The 21,752-nt window shown below is 49.3% G+C and overlaps 1 protein-coding gene across 2 annotated transcripts; it reads right to left on the bottom strand.

The window, feature by feature from the left end:
• Nucleotides 1-11,611: 11,611 nt before the first annotated feature.
• On the bottom strand, nucleotides 11,612-19,833 carry TCF15 (transcription factor 15). Of its 2 annotated transcripts, XR_008376441.1 has the most exons (3): nucleotides 19,239-19,815; nucleotides 18,491-18,694; nucleotides 11,612-13,596 (listed from the first exon to the last, which is right to left on the bottom strand). XR_008376441.1 is itself a non-coding variant. In XM_053573477.1 (2 exons), the coding sequence occupies exons 1-2, from the start codon at nucleotides 19,761-19,763 to the stop codon at nucleotides 13,522-13,524; spliced, it is 600 nt and encodes a 199-aa protein (XP_053429452.1). In that variant the 5' UTR covers nucleotides 19,764-19,833; the 3' UTR covers nucleotides 11,616-13,521. The 2 variants fall into 2 exon arrangements, 1 of the variants encoding a protein (XP_053429452.1); XM_053573477.1 differs by lacking the exon at nucleotides 18,491-18,694 and having other exon boundaries at nucleotides 11,616-13,596; nucleotides 19,239-19,833.
• Between the last annotated feature and the right edge of the window lie 1,919 nt (nucleotides 19,834-21,752).

Raw genomic sequence — 21,752 nt, 5'->3', positions numbered from 1 at the left:
GAGATGCATAGAAATTAGGAAGGCTGCTTGACTTGAATGCGTCTTTCAGAGAGTCACAATTCTGCAGTTCAGCCAGTTCCATTTGGTAAATTGTATCCACATTTTCAATGTCAATAGAAAATGGGTTATGGAAAAGCTATATGTCCTGTTCATGGAGATGAAGCTCTTTAAATCTAAATTGGAACTCCTTTTGCAACTTTTCAGTGAATCCACACATGTTTTATTTGGGAATGCAACCAATGGATTTTCCACCAACAGATTTTCAGTTGTGGGGAGATGGCAGAAATTTTCCTCCTTCACTTGTTTGATGAGGAGGCCTAATTTTATTTCAAATGCTTTCACATGTGATTGCATATCACAGATGAGCTTCCCCTTTCCTTGAAGTTGCACATTGAAACTGTTGAGTAGCTCTGTTACATCTGTCAGAAAGGCAAGGTGCCATTTCCATTCTGCATCATTGAGCTCTGGTACTTCTTTGTTTTTTGAAAGCAGAAAAGCTGTAATCTGTGGAAGTAGGTCATAGAAATGTTACAAAATTCTCCCTCGATTCAGCCAATGGACTTCTGTGTGGTACAGAACATCTTCACAGGCAACATTTAGCTCAGACAGTTCCTGAAATTGTCTGTGGTTTAGTGCATTACCTCTAATGAAGTTAACACAAGATACCACAGTTTTCATAACAGAGTCCCACTTCAGTGATTTACTACACAGCACTTGTTGGTGGATGAGGCAGTGTATGGCTATTGGATGAGAATGATTATGTTTGTCCATCTCTTGGTTAATGAGAGCAATTAATCCTTTTCTAGACCCCACCATGCTAGGAGCACCATCAGTTGTCACACTGGCTAGTTTTGCCCACTCCAGCTCCAAACTATTCACAGTTTGGCAAACCTTTTCATAAATATCCTCTTGTGTAGTTGTTCCTTTGATGCTTTGCAGTGCAGCAAGCTCTTCTGTGACTTTGAAATAGTCATTCGTCCCACGAATAAAAATTAGAAGTTATGCAGAATCACGAACATCATTACTTTCGTAGAGTGCCAAGGAAAAATAGGAAAGTTTTTTGGCTGAGTTTTGCAAATGCTGATGCAAAGTGTCTCCCATTTCTTCAATCCTTCATGTAATTGAGGGTCCTGAAAGACTCACTGTACTAAATAAATCGGCCTTCTCTGGACACATCTCTTTGGCAACAGAAAGAAGGCATTCTTTAACAAATTTTCCCTCCATGAATGGTCTGCTAGTGCACGCTATTAGCTTGGCAACTTGAAACATTGCTCGCAGTGATGAAATATTTAGCTGCTTCTGCTTCACAAAAGTATTTTGCTGAGTTGTCAATGTATTTTTCAGTTTTAATATTTTATCTTTTCTCACTTCTCTGACCAAATAATCATATTTATCTTTATGTTGAGTTTGAAAGTGTCAACGCAAATTGTATACTTTGAACACAGACACAATATTCTGGCATATCAAACACAGAGCTCTTTCCTTGTACTGCATGAAAAAGTAATCACAATTCCACTTTTTTTTTTTTTTACACTGGTTAACACACCTTCCTTATATCTTTAAGTCCACTGTTTTTTGAGTATCCTATACCCCGACTCAATTTTTCTCTTTCTTGATATCATTGTTTATATATATATATATATATATATATACAGCACTCCAAAAACAATATACCAGCAATAACTTTGCCCACACAGAGAACTATAGATCGCACTGCCCATCAATGCAGTCTGATCAGTGTCCATCAATGCAGCCTTGCCAGTCCACATCATTTCAGCCTCACCAATGCCCATATTGGTGGAAGTCCACTTTTACCTTAGGCTCACGCTGGTGTGGTGTGGGAACAGGCATGATTACAGAGCTGGTTCCTCCATCACCTTTCCAGTTCACACTACCCAGTGTGAGCCGCACTGCGATCTGTGAACTCGCACAGGAATCTGATCACATGGGTGAGAAGACCCACGCGATCAGATTCCACTGCAGGGGAAAGAAGGCACGTATGCCTTTTTTCTTCTGAATCTAAGGCGAGTTCAGCCATACAAGCATATGGCTGAACTCACACTGCTCAGAGATCACAATAGTGTGAACTGGGGCTTACACGGCACACAACATACAACATCATAAACACCTGAACAGCAATCAGAATATAAATGCAGGGGAGTCGTAGAGTTCGGCTCACATTCCACACATGTGTACTGTGGGCCCGGGACGAATTGCCTGTTAAGCAGGACAGGCAGCGGTGGCAAAAACACCCGGCGGGCCGCATATGGCCCGTGGGCCATAGTTTGAGGACCCCTGATCCAGAGTTTCAGGCAGCCATATTTGCCATCCAAAAAGGAGAGGGTCTTTGAAAATGAGCTGAGAGGAAGACAGAGTTCTGATGACATCATGTGGTCACTGCCTGGATCCAGCTGTGAAATCAGCATCCCTGAATTCAGTTCTAGAAGCCAATAACTTATTTACGTATTTATTTGTTTACTGAGATTAGCTACTTTGAGAAGGATTTCTGTTGCTTACAACCAAAAGGAGACCTGGCTAATTCCAGGCAGAAACATTGTGTTGTAGGGATGTTGGACAAGAGAAGGGATTGGAGGTATATAAGGATTTGTCTGGGAATCCTTTCTGGTTGAAGGGGGTTTTCAGCAGGTTTTGAAAAACGAATTTTGATACACAAAGAAGATGAGGAAACAATATTTCCAGTGAGGGAAACAGCTTGGGCAAAGCCTTGGTGGTGGCACAAGGCAGGGAGGTGGCACAGTCCAGGGTAGCTGGGGGGAAATGGGGACAGAGAAGTGGCAGAAGGTGGCTGGCAGGAAGGGATGTGCCATAACCGTACAGAGATATAGTCTGTCCTTCTGCCTGCACCCTGCTTCTCTGGAAGAGTGCCCTTCATTTGATTCCTCTGCAACCATTTACTGAATGCCCAGCTGTGCCAGGCACTGTCAAAGGGCTGGTGAGACAGCCACATGCAATGCGGGCACCTTTCTAGGTGAAGGACACAGGTAGTAAACGTAATGAACAACAACAACAAAAAAGACAATGTCATAATGTCAGAGAGTGATACCCATTAGGAAGAAAGATTAAGATGAGTAAAGGGGATACAGGTTGGTGGAGAGCTGTCTGAGATGAACATGGTCAGTAGTGATGGTTGCAGAACATTGTGAACGCACCTTAACGCCACTGAGTGGTAAAATGGTTAACATGGCAAACCTTATGTCACATATTTTTCTGTATTTTGTGTTATGTATGTTTTACTATAATTAAAAATAAGGATGGGAGAAAGGCATTATTTTAGCCAGAGTGGTCAGGGCTGCCTCTCTGAAAGAAGGGAGTTAGTTAGCAAGCTTGAGAGAGAGCTGGGGGAGGAGGAATCTACCCGGGCAGAGGCTGTGGGGCCAGAGCATGCCGGGTATGTTCCAGGAACAGCAAGCAGCGGCCAGAGTGGCTGGAGCCCAGAGAGCAAGAGGACAGCAGGAGGGGGACAAGCGACAGAGGTCTGCGGGGGCTTGCATGCCAGGAGAGATCTTTGGATTTGGATTAAGAGTGATGGAAAACCATCAGAGGGCTGAGCAGAAGGGATGTGAGTCCCCTCTGACCAACTCTCCCTCTCCCTGCTATCTCTCAGTCTATTCATGGTAGGAGGGGGCATTGATCTCTCCTCTTTTTCTGAATGGCTGTTCTGTTCTGCACACCTTTGTGACCTCTGCTTATTGAGGTTAATCATTTTTTTGAAATTATTTTTCTTTCTGAAAGCCATGGACAAACCAAGTGGCCTCTAACTGGCCTCCCTGCCTCTTGCCAACCCAGTCCCACTGGTTACCAGGGAGGATTCTTCCTACCTGCAGCTTCCACCAGCCCTTGCCTTGGTGAGAGATGCTGTCCCCCACTCTCCAGACCAGTGAGGGCCAGCTCTCCAGACTCTTCTGTCCTCTCCCCAAACCCTCACCAAGCCATGCTGAGCCTCCATGTGGTCCCTCTGCTGTCTTAGGCTCTCTCTTCTCAAGTCTGGGGTATGTTCTTTCTCCCTTACTGAGGTTTGTTTTTTACCCAGTCAGCCCCCCAACCCTGCCCTTCAAGAGTCACCGAGCATTACTCCCTGTGAAGTCTTCCCTGACCCATCCCCACCCAGGCAGGCTTAGCTTACTCCTCTGCAGTGCCCTCTGATCCCCTCATCTCGTCCACCTCTAGAGCCTTGAGCACTCTGACATGCAAGGCTGACATGCAGGCCTGCTTGGCTTAGATTGTTTTTTTACAAGCCTCTTCCTGCCCATAGTATGTTCTCAATAAAAGTTTACTGAATAAATGAGTATGTTTGGGATTTGTCTTGCAGAAACAATACTACACCATCACCAAAAATAGTCGCCAACCCAAGTTGGGAACTTGTTATGTGCCAGGACTGTGCTAAACACTTTGGAATCTGGATCTGATTTCTTTTTCACAATCCTAAGAGAAAATCATTGTAATTAACCCCACTTTAGAAACGAGAAAACTGATGCATGGTGAGATTGAGCAATGTTCCTACGGAACTCAGAAGCAGCGGAGTTGAAAGTCTAAAATGCTCTTTCCAAAGCCATGGGCGCATCACATGGTGGTGGTGGGGTGTGTGTGTTGGTGTTACCACATCCCAGAGGGGTTTACAGGGGTGCCTGAGCCACCCCCCCCCCCAGAGCTTGTCCATAAGCTTACCTGGGGGAGTAGGTCCATTACTTTGACCAGAGTCTCAAGGGGATTCTTGATAACCCCTAAATTTAAGATGCTCGTCTGCATGCAAGGGTGAAAGATAGAGTGTTTTTTGAGTACTAGATGATGAGATGCAATCTATGCTTTAGAAAGACCACTTTGGCAGCTGGGCACAGTAGTTGGCACCTGCAGTCCCAGCCACTTGGGAGGCTGAGCTGGGAGGACCAACTTGAGCTCAGGAGTGGGAAGCTACAGTGAGCTATAATGGTGCCCCAGCACTCTCCCCTGGGTGACAGAGTGAGACCTGTCCACTCAAGTATTCTCCCACCTCAGCCTCCTGGCTAGCTGGGATTATGGGCACAGGCCACTATGCCTAGCACCAAGATATGTTTTTAAATAAATAAATCAAAGTGCAGAATAGCATGTATAAGCTTCTATTTGTGTTTTTAAATAAGGAAGGGGGTAAAATGATAGATTTAGAAGTACTTCTATATGCTTAGACTATCTTTGACAATATTCACAAGAAGAGAGCCAGTAGAAACCTTCCTTCATAGGGTTTTTATGAGGGTCAAAGGATTTAATAGTAGATAATTGCTCAGAAGAGCGCCTAGCACACAGTATGCACTATGGAAGATTTTGTTGAATAAAACAGGATTTCCTCATGGGACAGGGATCAGGTGACTTTGAGGTCGGGGGAGAGACTTAATTTTTATCTGATGTCCCAAGGTAACTTTTATATTTGGTACCATGGACAAACATTATTGGTATTTTTTAAAAGTTGAAATTCAATATATCTATATAGATAAAAGATAACCTGATGGGCTCAGGGCCTGAAAGGAAATCCCACCCAGAATCCCCAGCGTTAGCTGTAATTGGTCAAAGGCTACTGAGCTGTGGTGTGAGAAATCAGGACCAGGAGGAAAAAGGGGGGACGCCAAACACCCACGCCCCAGGGCCCACTATAAAAAGCACATTTAAAAACACCAGACTGGAAAAGTTTTATTATTATTATTATTTTTTTAAATAGCAGAAGCGAGTCCCCCCAGGAGGCGTGTTGCAGCTGCGGCTGTGGCGGTTCCCAGGTGATGTCAGTCCTGGCCAGGTGCCAGCCCCGGCCCCTTGGAGACGGTCTTGGTGGGTTCAGCTGGACTGTTTTTCCTTCCTGAGACTTGAGGACACCTTCCTGTCTCAAAGAAAGCAGCCTTTCCAGGGCTTTCTGAAAGCCAGGGGCAGGGGAGTCGGTGGGCCTGGGCTAGGAGGGAAGGTGGGGTGGAACGCGGAGGAGAGGGAGGGTAGCGAGAGCGGCAGTCAGGCCCGGCTTCTGGGTGGCTCCTTCACCGTCCCGCAGGGGGCGCGAGGGGGCGTGCTCTTAGTGAGTCCAAGGCCCGCCTTCCTGACCTGGCTGCTGCCTGGGGAGGCCCTGGGGTGGGGTGGGGTGGGGGGGGTTGGGGGGCAAGAGAGGTTCCCACGGAGTTCCCAGCTGGTCAGCGTCTTTCTCCCTCCCTAAGCCCTGGGCCCACCCCTCTCTTCTCTATTAAAGGCCCTTTGCCAGTATCTTCCAAACTGGATTTTCTGCAGATGGGGCCGAACCACATGGCTGGATTTGAGGTCTAACTGCAGTCCTAGCGGTGTGGCCTCAGACCAGTCGCTGCCCCTCTCCAAGTACCACCTATGCAATGGGTAAAATCAGCCTCGCGGGGTGGTGGTGCAGACTGAGAAAGCTCAAAGTAGATGTGTCCAGGATCACTGGGTTGTTCAAGGGAGACCTGGGCATCTGCAGGTGCCCCATCATTCATACTGATGCTGGGGTGGCCTGGAAACTTTGCAGAACCTTTAATAATCAGCAAAGCCTTCCTTCACTTTGGAAGCATCACCCCAAATGAGGCCACTGGTCTCCCAGGCATACATTCCCACATGCCTAAGAAGCACCCATCGCATCTTTTTTTTTTTTTGAGACAGAGTCTCAAGCTGTGGCCCTGGGTAGAGTGCTGTATTGTCACAGCTCACAGCAACCTCCAACTCTTGGGCTTAAGCGATTCTCTTGCCTCAGCCTCCAAAGTAGGTGGGACCACAGGCGCCCGCCACAATGCCCAGCTATTTTTTTTTTTTTTTTTGGTTGTAGTTGTCATTATTGTTTAGCAGGTCCGGGCCGGGTTTGAACTGCCAGCTCTGGTGTATGTGGCTGGTGCCCTAGCCACTTGAACTACAGGCGCAGAGCCCATCACATCTTATTATTTGCTCAAAGCCTGCTTATTCAGTAGAGCACGCATCACATTCATCTCATTCTTATTCTTTTTTTGCAATTTTTGGTGGGGGCCGGGTTTGAACCACCACCTCCGGCATATGGGACTGACGCCCTACTCCTTGAGCCACAGGTGCCGCCCAACGTTCTTATTCTCTGGCCATCCTTAAAACTTTGCCTGATCCACGGAGAAATTCAATATGCATTGGACCGACTCACTGACAGAGAGGCTGAGCCCATCTGCCTTATGTTGGTCTAGGGTGCTAAACTCCATCCTGTGCCCTCCTGCTGAGTTTTGCCTCTGTGCTATGACTCAGGCCATGGGATATGGAGCCAGACTCTCTCGAATCCTGGCACTGCCATTGCCTAGCTGGGTGACTTTGGGCTTTGTTTTCCAGTCTGTGAAATGAAATGGCAACAGTACCTGCCTAGTGGGTTGTTGTGAAATTAAGAGAAGCCATCTCTGTAAGTCAGTAACTCAGAGGGGTGCCTCCAACTAGTGGCCCTGCCCAGGACTGGACACGCACCTGGGAAGCCATGTTGGATGGGGGTTGAGAGCTCAGTGGGGCTATGCTGCCAAAACAGCTTTTTCAAATCCACTCACTCACTAGCCACTGTGTGATCTTGGGCACATTCTTTAACTTCCTGTGTCTCTGTTTCCTCATCTATAAAATGGGCCAGTAATAGTACATATCTAATAAGATTCTTAGGCAGGCTATCTTAATTTATTTTATACAAAGTGCATAGTTTGAGGCCAGACATTTAGTATGTGCTCAAAAAAGTCAGGCATTTTTCCAGGCCATTCAGGAAAAACACAACTCCTATATTTTACTAGCCTTTCCTCCCATAAGGCCAGTCTGTCTCAAACAAAACCCTCTGGTATGGTCTGTGCAGGCTGTGCTGAGATGAGGAAAAGCAAGGCCCAGCGAGGGGCAGATACCCACTCTGGGTCACACAGGAGTAGTGGCTAGGTCTGCTGCCTTCCAGCCAGCTCACTCTCAGCGCCCCCTTCGTTTCCAGGCCCTGTTAGTCTGCCCTCTGACCCTGGTCCCCTGAGAGCCCTATTCTAGGCCTGTGGGGTCTGCAAGTCTGGTCCAGATTAGACACGCTGAGAGGCAAACACTAGCCCCCCCACAGCTGGCCTGCCCAGTGGGACCTGTGCTGACAGCTGCTGAGGCTCACAGGGACATAAATCAAGGTGGCCGGAGGCTCAGAGGCTGGGACCACATTAGCCTCCTGGGGGGCACCAGGGTCTGAAAGTTACAGGCAGAGACACCTGGGTCCACTGGGGGTATTTTCCATCCTATGTTGGAAGAGTTAAAGCCAGGGCGGGTCAGAGAGGGCCTGGAGACCTCTTGACAGGCCTCACATCATAGCGGGCCAATATCCTGACTTCTTTTTAACTTTTAATTCTGCAATCATTCACAATTAGAGAAGTGATGAAAGTAGTGTGGCGAACTCCCATATACCCTTCACTTGGATTCTCCAAATTTTAAGTTTGCTGCACTTGCTTTATCCTTCTTTTTTATATACATTTTTCTGAACCATTTGAACGTGTGTTGCCTACATCATACTTCTCTGTCCCTCAACAATGCTTCAGGGTCTTAAGCACAAGGATAACCTCTTCCATAAACACGGTACTGTTAGCAAATTCCGAATATTTAACTTTGGTAAAATACTTTAATCTATTGTTCATATTCCAATTTTTCAATTTTGTCCACTGTAGCAATAAGGTCCTCTATAGCAGGATCCAGTTCAAGGTTGTGCATTGAATTTAGCTGTCCCGGTCTAGACTTTTGGCATCACAAGCACATGAGGTTCAATATACAGTAGAAAGAAATGCAGATTGGTTTGAATGAAGACAGTTGACTTTCTATGTATATCCTATAAATTGGTGTTTCTGTAAATCCTCTAATTATGTCATGTCTTCACGATAATGCATTGTGTTTGTGTCTGTGGGGAGGTAGTTGAGAGTTAACTTGCCAAATATGAAGTTGGACAATTAAGTTTACGAACTTCTCCTAGAAAAAATGCTACACACCTCATTGCTGAATATCACTACAGTCACCTTCAAAGTACTCCCCTTGAAAAGGTATGCTCTGATGCCAGTGGCTAGTCTACCAATCGAAGCATTTTTTCTGGGACAAGTTCAAGAACTTGTCAGATCTTGTACAATGACAGCTCTGATGGCCATTCTAGAAAAGAGCTCCAAAGTTGTGTTGAAGGATAGTTTTTACAACTCTGTTTTTTTTGTGTGTGTGTTTTTTATTGTTTGGGGTTCATTGAGGGTATGGTGTTTTGTTTTTTTGACTAATAGAAGCCTTATAAAATGGCAGTGGCCTGGGCCAATGAGGGGAACTGAAGGTGGTGTGGGCATCCTGGGCTGGAGGAAAGGGCCTGTGTTCTCAGCCCTGCCCAGCATCAAATGCTGTGCAACCATAGCCCATCACTGTTCCTTTGCATAGCAAAGAGGGAGACTGGGATCCTGGTGGTCCAGCAGGACCGGGGACTTGGCAGAAGACCTTAGGAAGGTTGCTTCCTCTGTCTTATCTCAGTTCCATCTTCCCTCCCCTCCCTTCCCCATCCCTTCCCTTCTCTCCTTTTCTTTTTTTCCTTTCCATTCCTTTTCTTTTCTTTTTCTTTTTTTTTTTTGAGACAGAATCTCACTCTGGTGCCCTGACTAGAGTGCCGTAGCATGGTAGCTCACAGCAACCTCAAACTCTTGGGCTTAAGCGATCCTCTTGCCTCAGCCTCCCAAGTAGCTGGGACTACAGGTGCCTGCCACAAAGCAGAGGGTCTCACTCTCAGGCTGTTCTTAAATTCCTGAGCTCAAGCAATCCACCCTCCTCAGCCTCCAGAGTGTTAGGATTACAGGAGTGAACCACCACACTTGGCCGTGTCTCAGTTTCTTTATTATGAAATGATGAACTCTTACATCATCCTTAAGCTGATGTTTCTTGCATGTAAGATTTTGGTGGAGAGTGTGGTGCTTCAGGGTCCCAAGTGGCCTGGCTGAACTTAATCATTTCACCCTCTTCAGCCCTAGATTTCTTCTCCCTGAGCAAGGTTACTCTCTGGCCCCAAGTTGGCCTGGACCAGCCTGGAGGTGGAGTGTGCATGATGGGGGAGGGGCAATGTTAGGATAATGGCCCCAGAGGTATTGGTTCCAGCTGTGCTTCTCCCAAGTCACACGTGTAGCATTGGCTTTGCAGCTCACAAAGGCTCATGCGCGTTAATTGCTCCTTGCCCAGCTCCTTGTTCCTTGCAAGCTGCAAAATATGCACAATGGAGCACCATGCAGCTGTGAAAAGGCATGTAACAGCTCTTTGAATGCTGAGGGTCTCTAAGAGGTTCTGTTAAGGAGAAAAAAATATATAAGTGCAGAGAAGAATGTGTAAACTGCTGTCACCTGTGTGGAAAAACAGTAGCTATGTCATTTGCCTAAAGCCATTGGTCTCTGCAGGAATCCACAAGATCCTGGTTAACTTAACACATGAGTAACTTAGCATATGTAGTAACTGCCTCTGGGAACTGGAACCTAGTGTCTGGGAGACATGAAGACTTATTATCAGTTTATTTTCTTTTTTGTCTTTTGAATTGTGAACACTGCATTATCTATTTCAAAGAAATGCAATGGAAAGAACTCAGTATGTGTGGAAGTACAAGAGCTGCTGGCTCCCCAGAAGCTGATCTGTGTTTCTTGATCTGCGTGCTGGGAGCACAGGAGTGCTCAGCTTGGGAAAATTCATTGAGCCACACACTGGTGACATGCACACTTTCCTGAATGAGGGTTATAATTTGCTACAAAGTCTTAATTTAGTATGCTGTAAATGATTGTGGAAGTGTGTGTTTAACAGAAACTCGGCCGGATTGTGGTGTTAATTGTGGTTATCTTCGGGATGGGTGATATTTTTCCGTTCTTGTAGCATTTTGAATGTTTTTTTTCTACAATGAAAACATATGCAGAGAAACCTATAAATATTTCTGCAAAAATAGTAATCAGTATAGAGCCTTTCTGGAAGGACACAGGAAACTGATCACTGCAGTTCCCTTTAAGGGGAGGAGCCTGCAAAGAGGTATGTACTTTTCACTGCCTACTATTGGATATGACTTGAATCACTTACCCATGCACAAATGGTTTGTTAAAAACTATTTAACAAAGCAAAACAAATACTTAATCTTTCTGTTGGAACCCCTCTCATTGATCTGAGATTGGGGCTAGGAGGCCCAGAGAAGTCAAGCAGTGTCTCAGGGTCACCCAGCAAGTTTGGTGGCAGAGTGCTTGGAGGCAGCACCCAAGTGTCTGCTCTGCCCCCACTCCCAGGCTTCCTGCTATTGACAAGGCCACAGTCCTTTTCCTGTGGCTTTGCCAGAGGCTGCCTGTACCTGGACCAGGGTAGGCGCAGGGAAAGCAATATGCTTTCCTAATTAGATCCCGAAGGGGGAAGCACAGCCACACTGGGACACAGGATAGTGTCCTGGGGAAGTGAGGTAGAGGGCGCTTGGAAAGCTCTCCTGGGCGGGACCATGGCCCCGTGGGACCCTCCTTCCTCTGCGTCTCATACCAAAGGGGTTAAGTGTGATGGTTTCATGGTGCCCTTCAACCTAGGACTGGACAACCCCCTTGTCCTCTCTGGGTCCCAGTTTTTGTCTGTGAGGAAGACCAAGTGTGTTATGGTCACTCTGCGGTGTCTGGCACAGCACCTGGCACACAGAGGGTGCTTGGCAATCTTTGTGATGATCAGCAAAACGGGTAGCCTCAGTTACAGGGTCAAGTGTGCAGGGAGTGGATGGGGGCACAGCAGAGGGATTAGGAATGTGGACTCTGGAGCCAGACTCCAGTCAGTGAAAACTAAATAAAAGTGTTTATTTATTAAACACATAAAATTTTGAAATAAGCACATTAACATACCTTGCTGGGGAAAGGGTAGCTACTGGCTGTTACTGTCTCTCTGCCTCTCCCTCCCTCTGGGCTCCTGAGCTTTCTGACCTTGGCCTGGACAAGGCTCCAGCCAGAGCCAAGAACTCCTGGCTTCATGGACAAGCTGTCCCCATCCCATCTGCTAAATCTGTAAAAATGGGGTGACACCAGCCCCACCTCCCAGAGCTGCTGGAGTATAATTGGGGTAACAGGGAGGGTGGTTCCACCTGGGAAATCCCAAGGTCAAGGCAAGGAGCTGCTTTGGGCTTTAAAGAGAATAGACCTCAGGGTGGTACCCTGTTACGTGTCTTTGGGTGTCCTTGGTTCTCCAAATCAGCTAAAACAAGGATAAGAATGTTCCCTTTAGCACATATTTATTTGCACATGTGGAGAACTGCATGCCTGCACAGCCTCGTGCCAGCACAGCCTCATGCCCAGAGTCTTGTTGTGATGGCATCAATGAGGGCTGGGTTAAAGTACATTGTATTCATAAAATGAGATAAGAAGAAGCTAATGGAGGCTCGGTGCCTGTGGCTCAAGTGGCTAAGGTGCCAGCCACACACACCAGAGCTGGCGGGTTCGAATCCAGCCAGGGCTGGCCAGACAACAACGATGGCTGCAACTAAAAAATAGCCGGGCGTTGTGGTGGGCGCCTGTAGTCCCAGCTACTTGGGAGACTGAGGCAAGAGAATCGCTTAAGCCCAGGAGTTGGAGGTTGCTGTGAGCTGTGATGCCATGGCACTGTACCCAGGGGGACAGCTTGAGGCTCTGTCTCAAAAAAAAAAAAAAAAAGCTAATGGAGAGACGAGGATGCCCTTCAGCTGCTGGTTTGGGATGATACCCAGCTACGCAGAAACAAAGGAAAAGGAAGGAGCAGAAAGTGCGTACAAGGTACTGTCACTTGGGTATTCGCTGGATTGTTCATGAGGAATGGGACACTGCAGAGAACCGCCAGTGGCTGGAGTGCAGGGGTTGGGGGACTTGTCACCATATATCTTCTTGTACCTTTTGAATTTTGAGCCAAGTGAATGAAATGAATATAGTCCTTATTTAAAAATAAATAAAATTAAGATTTCTTTACCAAACACACCAGACACCAAACAGTTGTTAAAGAACATTTGATAAATGGCAGACTATGAGGCAAGTTTTGTTGTTTGTCCTTCTTGAAGAGGCGGCTCTGTCTGCCTGCCCAGCTCCACCCTTTCCAGGGCTCCTGGTAGCACCTGTAACAGCTGTGCTTTCTAGGTCCAGGGGAGGGGCTGCCTCTGACCTCCAATGTCCACAGCCCCTTCCCTTCCTCAGCTGGGAACAATGTCTTTTATTTAAAAATACCTTTTATTTTAAATTCACCAATTCTCTCTCTCACGAACACCCACACTCAAGCACACACACATACCCTCTGTCACCAACAGTCTTTGTTTTTCCAATAGTTCTGCCTTGTCTCTGACCAGCCAGTGCTGGGAGGGCTGAATGGGTCCTTACAGCTCTCCAGGGTGAGATGGAGATATCCCAGGATCCCTGCCCAAAGGGTCCTGGGCCCAGGCCATTGTCCCCTGGTCCCTACCCAAAGAAGGGGTAGGCTCAGCTCCTGGGGTCTTCTCCCCTGTCCAGCCAGTGGCTGGCTCCTGGTCTCCTTCTCTGTGGTCTTCTTTGAAGCAAATGCCATAGAGACTCGGACTCATCTCCGTGGCCCTCGAAGGGGGGCCACCCCTCTCACCTTCAAGCAGCTGCTCCCCAGGTCACGACGGCCACCCTGCAGGAAGGGAAAGAGAGGTATGAGGAGGTTTGATCAGGTCAGTGTGAACAGTGGAGCTAACCTCTGTGTCCAACAATAGAGGATTTGAGAAACAAGTCACAGTTCAGCCACACAATAAAGTTCTCTGCAACAGAAAGCGGAAGAAACTCTTTATGGACTCATAGGGAATGCTGTCGAATAACATTGTTTGAGGACAAAAGCAATGAGTGAATGCTACTGTGTGCTGAGATTTCTAGAGAGACATGCACATGGGAAATTGCTAATGGATTTCCTCAGAGGAATTTGATGATGGAAGGAAGGTTCTCTCACACACACACTATATATATATATTTCTTTTTAATCTTTTTCATTTTTTTCTCATATGGTCTGTTGCTTCTTTAAAAAGTCTTATACATACTAAAGCACATTCAAAACCAATCCCACAGTGGCTCTCCCCACTGCCAGACCACCTAACAGTAGCTCGCTCATCCATCTTTAAAAGTAGACTGGACTTCTGGCCTCCTTGCCTTCACTCAGGTTACCTTTGCCAGGAATATGCTCTCACATCTTGTCTCCCTGGGAAGGTTTCTCTATTTTTGAAATTGCCTGGCATTTCCTGCTTTTCTGGGGACATTCCACTGAGAAAAAATTTAGGAGAAGGAGGGGTTTCTCTTCTGCTCCCCTATCTGAGCTGGGAGCTTAAGGAGTGGGAGAGAAAAGGAGGACCCATTTCTAGCCTAGCACCTGGCTTGAGCAGGGGCAGATCAATGCTACTTGAATCAAGTGGTGGCCATTGGAAGATGAACTAATGGTGGCAGTTCCTGAAGACACCAGTCCCTCATCCTACAGGGGTGGTCTCTTCCAGCCTCTCATGGATATTCTAAGGTTGAATGCAAAAGGTCATACACATGAGAGCACCCCTTCTTTTGAGACTTTTAGCCTTCGAGTGACTGGCCCAGGGCACCTGGCCAGTTGGTAAAAGAGCTGGGCTAGAAATCCATGTTGTCCAATAAGCTGTCCTGTTTTCAGGACACAAAGGAGTCTGAAATCCCACTATAAATGCTTATTGCCCTGGGTGCAACTAGCTAATGATGGAAAAGGCAGCTTTCTCAGCCCATCTAGAGAAACAGCTGACTGTCTGGGAGCTCTGCCCCCTGCTTCCCTCCGCCCCCGCACCCAGGTTGGGGCAGATCCATCCAGATGCGAGCCCAGCCTCCCTGGAGGCTCTTGCAGCCCAGGGACAGCATGTTCATTCACAGGCAGGGCTATTTTGAGGGCTGAGGCCACAGTCCCAGCTGAGCCTGGGGCTTGGGCTTCTCAGACAAACTCTGGCAGGAGTGGACGAGAAGAGTGGATGGAGGAGGGGGTGGGGGAGTATTAAGACTGAGAGTAGAATACTCACTAAGTCCTCAGGGCCAGGGAGAGCAACCTCCCACTCCAAGTCTGGAGGCCATGCAGAGACCTGGATCCCATGAGAAGACTGGGACTGGTCACCTCCCTGAACCTTGGTCTCTTCATCAATGAAATGGGGACAAAATGATTCTACTCGCCACTCCCAAGGTGCAGTTAAATGTGAATGTAACTGCCTGTAACTTCTAAGAGTGATAGGAAGAGGTCCTGACTAGGCCCCTGTTTCCTTGTTCCTTAGGAACTCAGGCCCAAGGGTCTTAGGAAGCACCACGGTTAGGAATCGGGCTCAAGTAGGACAGACCTGGGCTCCAATCTCTACTCTGCCATGGGCTACCTGCTGGACCTCAGGCAAGTGATTTCATCTCACTGAGCCCCAGTGTCCCCACCTGGGAGTTACTAAGTTACTAAAGTTACTCCCTAAAGGGGAGTTACTTTACAGAATTACATAAGCTAATACAGTTTACATAAGATGATACAGGATTACACAAACTAATACAGGTCAAGCCCTCAGCATAGTGTCAGGAACACAGTTAAGTATTTTTCTTGAGACACAGTCTCACTTTGTCACCCTTGGTAGAGTGCCATCGTGTCACAGCTCACAGCAACCTCAAACTGTTGGGCTCAGGCATTCTCTAGCCTCAGCCTCCCGAGTAGCTGGGACTACAGGTGTTTGCCACAACGCCTAGCAATCCTCTTGCCTCAGCCTCACAAGTAGCGGGGACTACAGGCACCTGCCACAATGCTCAGCTAGTTTTTAGAGATGGGAGTCTCGCTCTGGCTCAGGCTGGTCTGGAACTTATGAGCTCAGGCAATCCCTCTGCCTCGGCCTCCCAGAGTGCTAGGATTACCACGCCTGGCCCACAGTAAGTATTTAATAACTGTTTGCTAGTATTATCAGCATTGTCTGGTAATGGTGCCTCCCGAGCTGGCTATACCAACAAGGGAGGGCCTTATAAGATAATCCTGTTCCCAAGTAACAAAAGGGAAAATGGGGCAGAGATGAGAGTCTCCTTTCTATCTCCCACTTGGTATTTCTATCGCAGAAGGCCACACCTAACTACTCCTTAAACAGGAAAATGGTACAGGGAATTGTTTCCATGGTGACTTCAACTCCACATCAGCCAGGATGGAAGGAAACTGGTGCCTCAGGTGAAGGGATAGGGTCTGGGGCCTTGCAGCTCTCTGTCCCCCAAAGCTCAGAAGGGAGCAGGGCCTCTACAAGACAGCCAAAATTTTCTTCCAGTTGAGTCACTGAAGGGCCACAGCTGGCTAGGATCCCCCTTCTCACCCATTCCCAGAGGAGCTGTGGAGTTGAGAGCATGGTTTCTGCGCCAAATTTGGCTGGGTTCTTGGTCCCACAGACAGATCCCAGGGAAGCAGCCAGCCTTTGAGCTGTGGGACAGGCCAAAGACCTGCAGGGGAGCTCCCCTCCCGGCCCCCCTGCTGTGGGGGTGGGTCCATGATATTTACAGGGCTTTCCCATTGCCCAATCAGGCAGGCTTGAGTTTGAATCATGCCTCCATCATTGGCTGTGTCTGAACCACTGGCAGCATCTCTAAACAGGTGGGGATAACCACACCGCCATTTCCCCTGAATGTTGAGAGACTTTTTCTTTTCTTTTTTTTTTTTTGCAGTTTTTGGCTGGGGCCAGGTTTGAAACTGCCAACTCCGGTATATGGGGCCAGCGCCCTACTCACTGAGCCAGAGGCTCTGCCTGAATGTTGAGAGATTTTAATGATAACTGGTCAGATAGCTGTGTGTCGTGGCAGGTGCCTGTAGTCCCAGCTACTCAGGAGACTAAGGCAAGAGAAACGCTTAAGCCCAAGAGTTTGAGGTTGCTGTGAGCTGTGACACCATAGCACTCTACTGAGGGTAACATAGTGAGACCGTCTCAGACAAAAAAAAAAAAAAAGATAACTGGTCAGAGTGCTTAGCACAGATCAGTGCTCATGAAGACTGCTGTTGGCAATGCCATTGGCCAGCTCTACCTCCCCTCTGTGCTCTGCCACCTTTATCTTCTTCTCTCATCATTCCCTGGGCCATGCTCTTGCTGTATTCCCTGCCAGAACACTCCCCACCACCATAGCCCCTGCTGTCTGCCTGCCTCTGTGCCCAAGCATCCTTCAGAAAGTGAGCACAGACGCCCCATCTGAGTTCACCCTGGGCTGAGGGCTTCCCCTGGGTGCTGAACCTCCCTTTGTGCTCCCTGCACCCCACTATCAGACCACAGCATCCTTGTCTTCCTCTCCCTGCCCTGGCCCTGATGCTGCACTGTGAGTTTCTGAATAGTGGGGCAGGGACACATAACCTGCTTCTTTGGGTGTTCTCAGAGCCAGCAGAATGTGGCTATTAGGTAGTTAAGGGTTGCTGAACTGAATGAATGGGTGAAAGGTGGTCAAGGAGTATCGCTGAGGGCCCCATCAGCCCTTCACACCCCAGGCTGGACCCCTGAAGGCCCACTCCTGGCTTCCCAGCTCAGCCTAGGGTACTGACTGGGGCCCACAGCTGGGAGCAGCAGGGACCCTGCAGGGATCCTCAAACTGCAGCCCACAGGCCACATGAGGCGGTGTGATTGTATTTGTTTCCATTTTGTTTTTTTACTTCAAAATAAGGTATGTACAGTGTGCATAGGAATTTGTTCATAGATTTTTTTTTTTTTTAAAAACTATAGTCTGGGGCGGCGCCTGTGGCTCAGTCTGTAGGGCGCCGGCCCCATATACGGAGGGTGGTGGGTTCAAACCCGGCCCCGGCTGAACTGCAATCAAAAAATAGCTGGGTGTTGTGGCGGGCACCTGTAGTCCCAGCTACTTGGGAGGCTGAGGCAAGAGGATCGCTTAAGCCCAGGAGTTGGAGGTTGCTGTGAGCTGTGTGACGCCACGGCACTCCACCGAGGGCCATAGAGTGAGACTCTGTCTCTACAAAAAAAATAAATAAATAAAAAATAAAATAAAATTTGTAATTGTAAAAAAAAAAAAACTATAGTCTGGCCCTCCAACTGTCTGAGAGACAGTGAACTGACCCCCTGTTTAAAAAGTTTCAGGACGCCTGCAGGGTACTAGTTGAGGTCAAGAAGACGGATTCAGGGAAAGTAAGGCAGCCAAGTAGTGAGAAGCCAGGTTTGGAGTTTGATGAGCCAGAGCGGGTGGTCTGAGGCCAGGGCACAAAGGCCTCCCCAGAACAGAGTGGAGCAAGAAACTGAGGGCGGCTGTGAGAACCAAAGACCAGGGAGTCAGAGGCCTGACTCCCATTCCCCATGTGGTTTTCACTTGGCCACCAAAAGCCAGGCAGGGCTCTCCCAGCTTCAGCTGCCCCAGATGTAAACGGAGAAACCTGCTGGAATCCGAAGTTGTCACACTGACAAGGTCCTTTATTAGGAAAAGCCCATGCCAGAAAGGGGGAGAGGATAAAGATTCAGCAGGCTCCTTGGAACCTGCGGTAACTTTCAGCCAAGAGAGCTCCCCACTGCCCACCCATACCCTACCAGCCTGGTTCACGTCCTTACCAGGAACACCACAGGAGCTTAACTCCAGCTCTGTTCAGCTGACCCAGGAGTGTCACCACTCTCCCACCACTATCCCGTTGGAGGCTGGGTGCTGTCTCTGGGGACCCCCTTCTTGTCTTCTTCTGCGTATCAGCTGGGTACTGCAGGCTCTTGATTGGGGTATGTGTCTCCCTTTCTTCTCAGTCTCCTGCTCTTGGATAAGGTCTTAGAATAGGGAACAATTATTTCAAGGTGGAAGAAGCTCAGGGCAACACATACCCAACCAACGCAGAGCCTGCATCCCGCCTTCCTAGCTGAGTGAAGGCCGGCGTGTGATTTCATCTCTCTGAGCCTCAAATCCTCATCTGTGAAGAAGTGGGCAGAGAACTACCTGCCAGACAGGATTTTGTGAAGGTAAAAAAGAGGCTAAGGCGCGCATTGAGCACAGAGAGGGAGCTCAGCACACGAGCCTTAGTTATTCTTTCCTCCTCACCTCCTCTCGAAGGAAGGACGCACAGCACACCTTTAGTTGGAGGGCGAACCCTTCAAAGAGCAATTGAATCAGACCCGAACTCTGGGCTTCCCTGAGTCATTTCAGTTTGGGGGACATTAAATGGGTGGCTTTATTCCACACCAAACCCTGGGCTTGGGGCGCACGCACCATTTCCACGGCACTTCCCCCCTCGCCTCACTGAGGTCTCTGCCTCTCTTTGGCACCCGGAGAGGCCCGGTCCCCGGTCAGCCGCAGTACCGGCGCACAGGCACTCACCCCCTTGCGCTGGTTGCTGAGGCAGAAGGTGCAGATGGAGCGCGGCTGACGGCCGCCGTCGGCGGCAGCGGCAGCGGGGACTGCGCTCTTGGCACTGCCGGCCGCACGGAAGCACGGCTGCCCGTCGTCGGCGGCGTCGCCCAGTAGCAGCACGTTGGCCAGGTGTGCGATGTAGCTGGACGCTAGGCGCAGTGTCTCGATTTTGGATAGCTTTCGGTCCACGGGCTCGGTGGGGATGAGGGTGCGCAGCGCCGTGAAGGCCGTGTTCACGCTCTGCGTGCGGTCCCGCTCCCGCGCGTTGGCCGCCTGCCGCTGTCTCACCACCACGACGGGGCCCGGGCCACCGCCTGTTCGCCGCCCGCCCCCGGGGCCCGGGCCACGCCGCGCCGCCTCCAGGCCCTCGCAACAGCCGAACGACTGGTCCGACGCGTCGCTCTCGCTGCGGTTCTCCTCGTCCTCGCTCAGCAGCCGCACGTCCGGATACAGCACGTGCGTGCCGACTGGGCGCAGCAGCGCGAACGCCATGGGAGCAGGCAGGGTCTCTTCGGACGCCGGTCGGAGATGAACCGCACCCAGCCGTGCGCTCCCGCGCGCTCCCACGGCCCAGCCGGCCGCCGCCTTATAGCCGAGGAAGGGACCAATCACGAGGCCGCCCAGGCCGGGGGTGGGGGCGGAGGGCTCTGTCCGGCCAATGGGGAGGCGCTTGCCGCTCCCCGGCCAATGGCGACGCGCCCACCGCCCCCGTTCCCCAGGTTGAAAGCGGCCCGGGAGCTAGTGGCCCAGCCCGAAGGCTCTCAGTCCCCATAGTCCAACCCGGCAAAGGCTGGAGGTCTGGGCGGGTAGGCTGGGGCGCGCCCAGACCACCTTGAAGACAGGTATCTTCTCTCTCGGCCTTAGATTCCTGGTTCGGAAGGTGGATTGCAGAGAACCTAGTTCAGGTTTTCCTGCTCTCAAATTCTAAACCTGTAATTCTGCTACTTTCATGTGCTTAAGAATCAGGGAAGGGGCTTTGGCCATTATGGAGTCCCAGATTGCCCCTGTTCTGATTCAACATTTCTGGAACGGGGCCCAGGAATCCACATGTTGTACAAGCTGATGGTGATGGTGATGCTATCCAAGGAGGACACTTGGAGAAACGCCATAATCTTTCCAAATAAGGGACATGACAATATCAAGTTTGTCCCTAAGGACAAACTTAAAAAGAACAAAAACCAAACACTCGGGGCTCAACAAAACCAAAACGCACAAACACCAGCAGCTTTATTCATTCGACAAACATTTATTGGGTCCCTACTATGTGTCAGGCATAATTTTAGCTCTGAGGATATAGATCTGAACAAAACAAACTCTGGGCTCACAGAGCTGACGTTTTGGTTGAGGTCCTACTAGGTGCCAGACCCCTGTGCTGGGTGCTGTACTGTGTGCCCAGCTGAGGTTATAAGACAGTACACCTGACTTACAGATAAGAGAGCTCTGGCCTTCCATGTTACAGGTCAGGGGCAGGGGGTGCTATCTCCAGCCTGCCTGGCTTCACTACCTCTTAGAATCCCACTCCTCACCCCCTATATCAACACACGCGGGCTGTCTTTCATCAATGCCTTCCTTCCTTCCAAAAACTTTAGATTGCTCCTTACGTCCTCTTCAGAGGCACTGGGAAGAATGTCTGAGCTGACATGGCTGCTGGGGTCTGCATCTCACTTAGGTCTTCCTCCCAGCTCCATCTCAGGCACTGGCTAAACTGGCCTTGAAAATAATTTTTCTCTTCAGCCCAAATGTCAGCCAGTGTAGCAGAGAGAGCACAGAGAGTGGAGCTGTAAGGCTTCTGGGCACATTTTAGCACCTCTGGGCCTCAGCTTTCTTGAAGATGCCTCCTGGCTCTGCCATGTTGTGCCTTCTGGGCTTCCTTGACCCAGACCAGAAGAGAGGTTGGGGTGGGGCTTGAGGGGTTTCCTGAGTCTGCTGGGAGCCCCTTAAGTCTTCAGGACTCAGAGTCTTCTAGGACACTCAGTTCTCACACCTGGATCCCCACACCCTCCACCATTTGACCGTGACCCTGGCCAGGCTGGGCTTTGGGGAGGAGAAGAAGCAGCCTGCATGGCCCCCCTCCCCACATGGCCAGTCCCACATGCAGCCCCAGGCTAGGCTGCTGCTTCCTGAGCTGATGAATTATTACCCGGGAGATTTCCTTCCCTGTCTGCGCCTCCTCACAGGGGCTCCCAGTTCGCTTCACTTTCGCTTTCTCTCCTTTCTACTCCTCCTCTCTGCTCCTGACCCTCATGAAGCTTGAAATTCCTCTGTCCAGCCCCCTCCCAATTCCAGCTTGCACTGGAAATGCCAAACAGGGTGTGAACTGGACCTGGAAGGCAGAGCAGGGGGCTTGCCTGGTAGGCTCATCCATCCATTTGCTCCTTAGGCTGGTTTTGACTCCTGGGACCCTGGAGTAAAATAAAACCATGAATGAGACGGAGGCAGGCCTTCTACAGCCAGGAGAGGAAAGGAAGCTGTAAACAAAGA

This window comes from Nycticebus coucang, chromosome 21, assembly GCF_027406575.1.
Source record: "Nycticebus coucang isolate mNycCou1 chromosome 21, mNycCou1.pri, whole genome shotgun sequence".
Taxonomy (NCBI): Eukaryota; Metazoa; Chordata; class Mammalia; order Primates; family Lorisidae; genus Nycticebus; species Nycticebus coucang.
The sequence above is the reverse complement of the archived record's forward strand: the minus strand, read 5'-3'. Positions and strand labels throughout refer to the sequence as shown.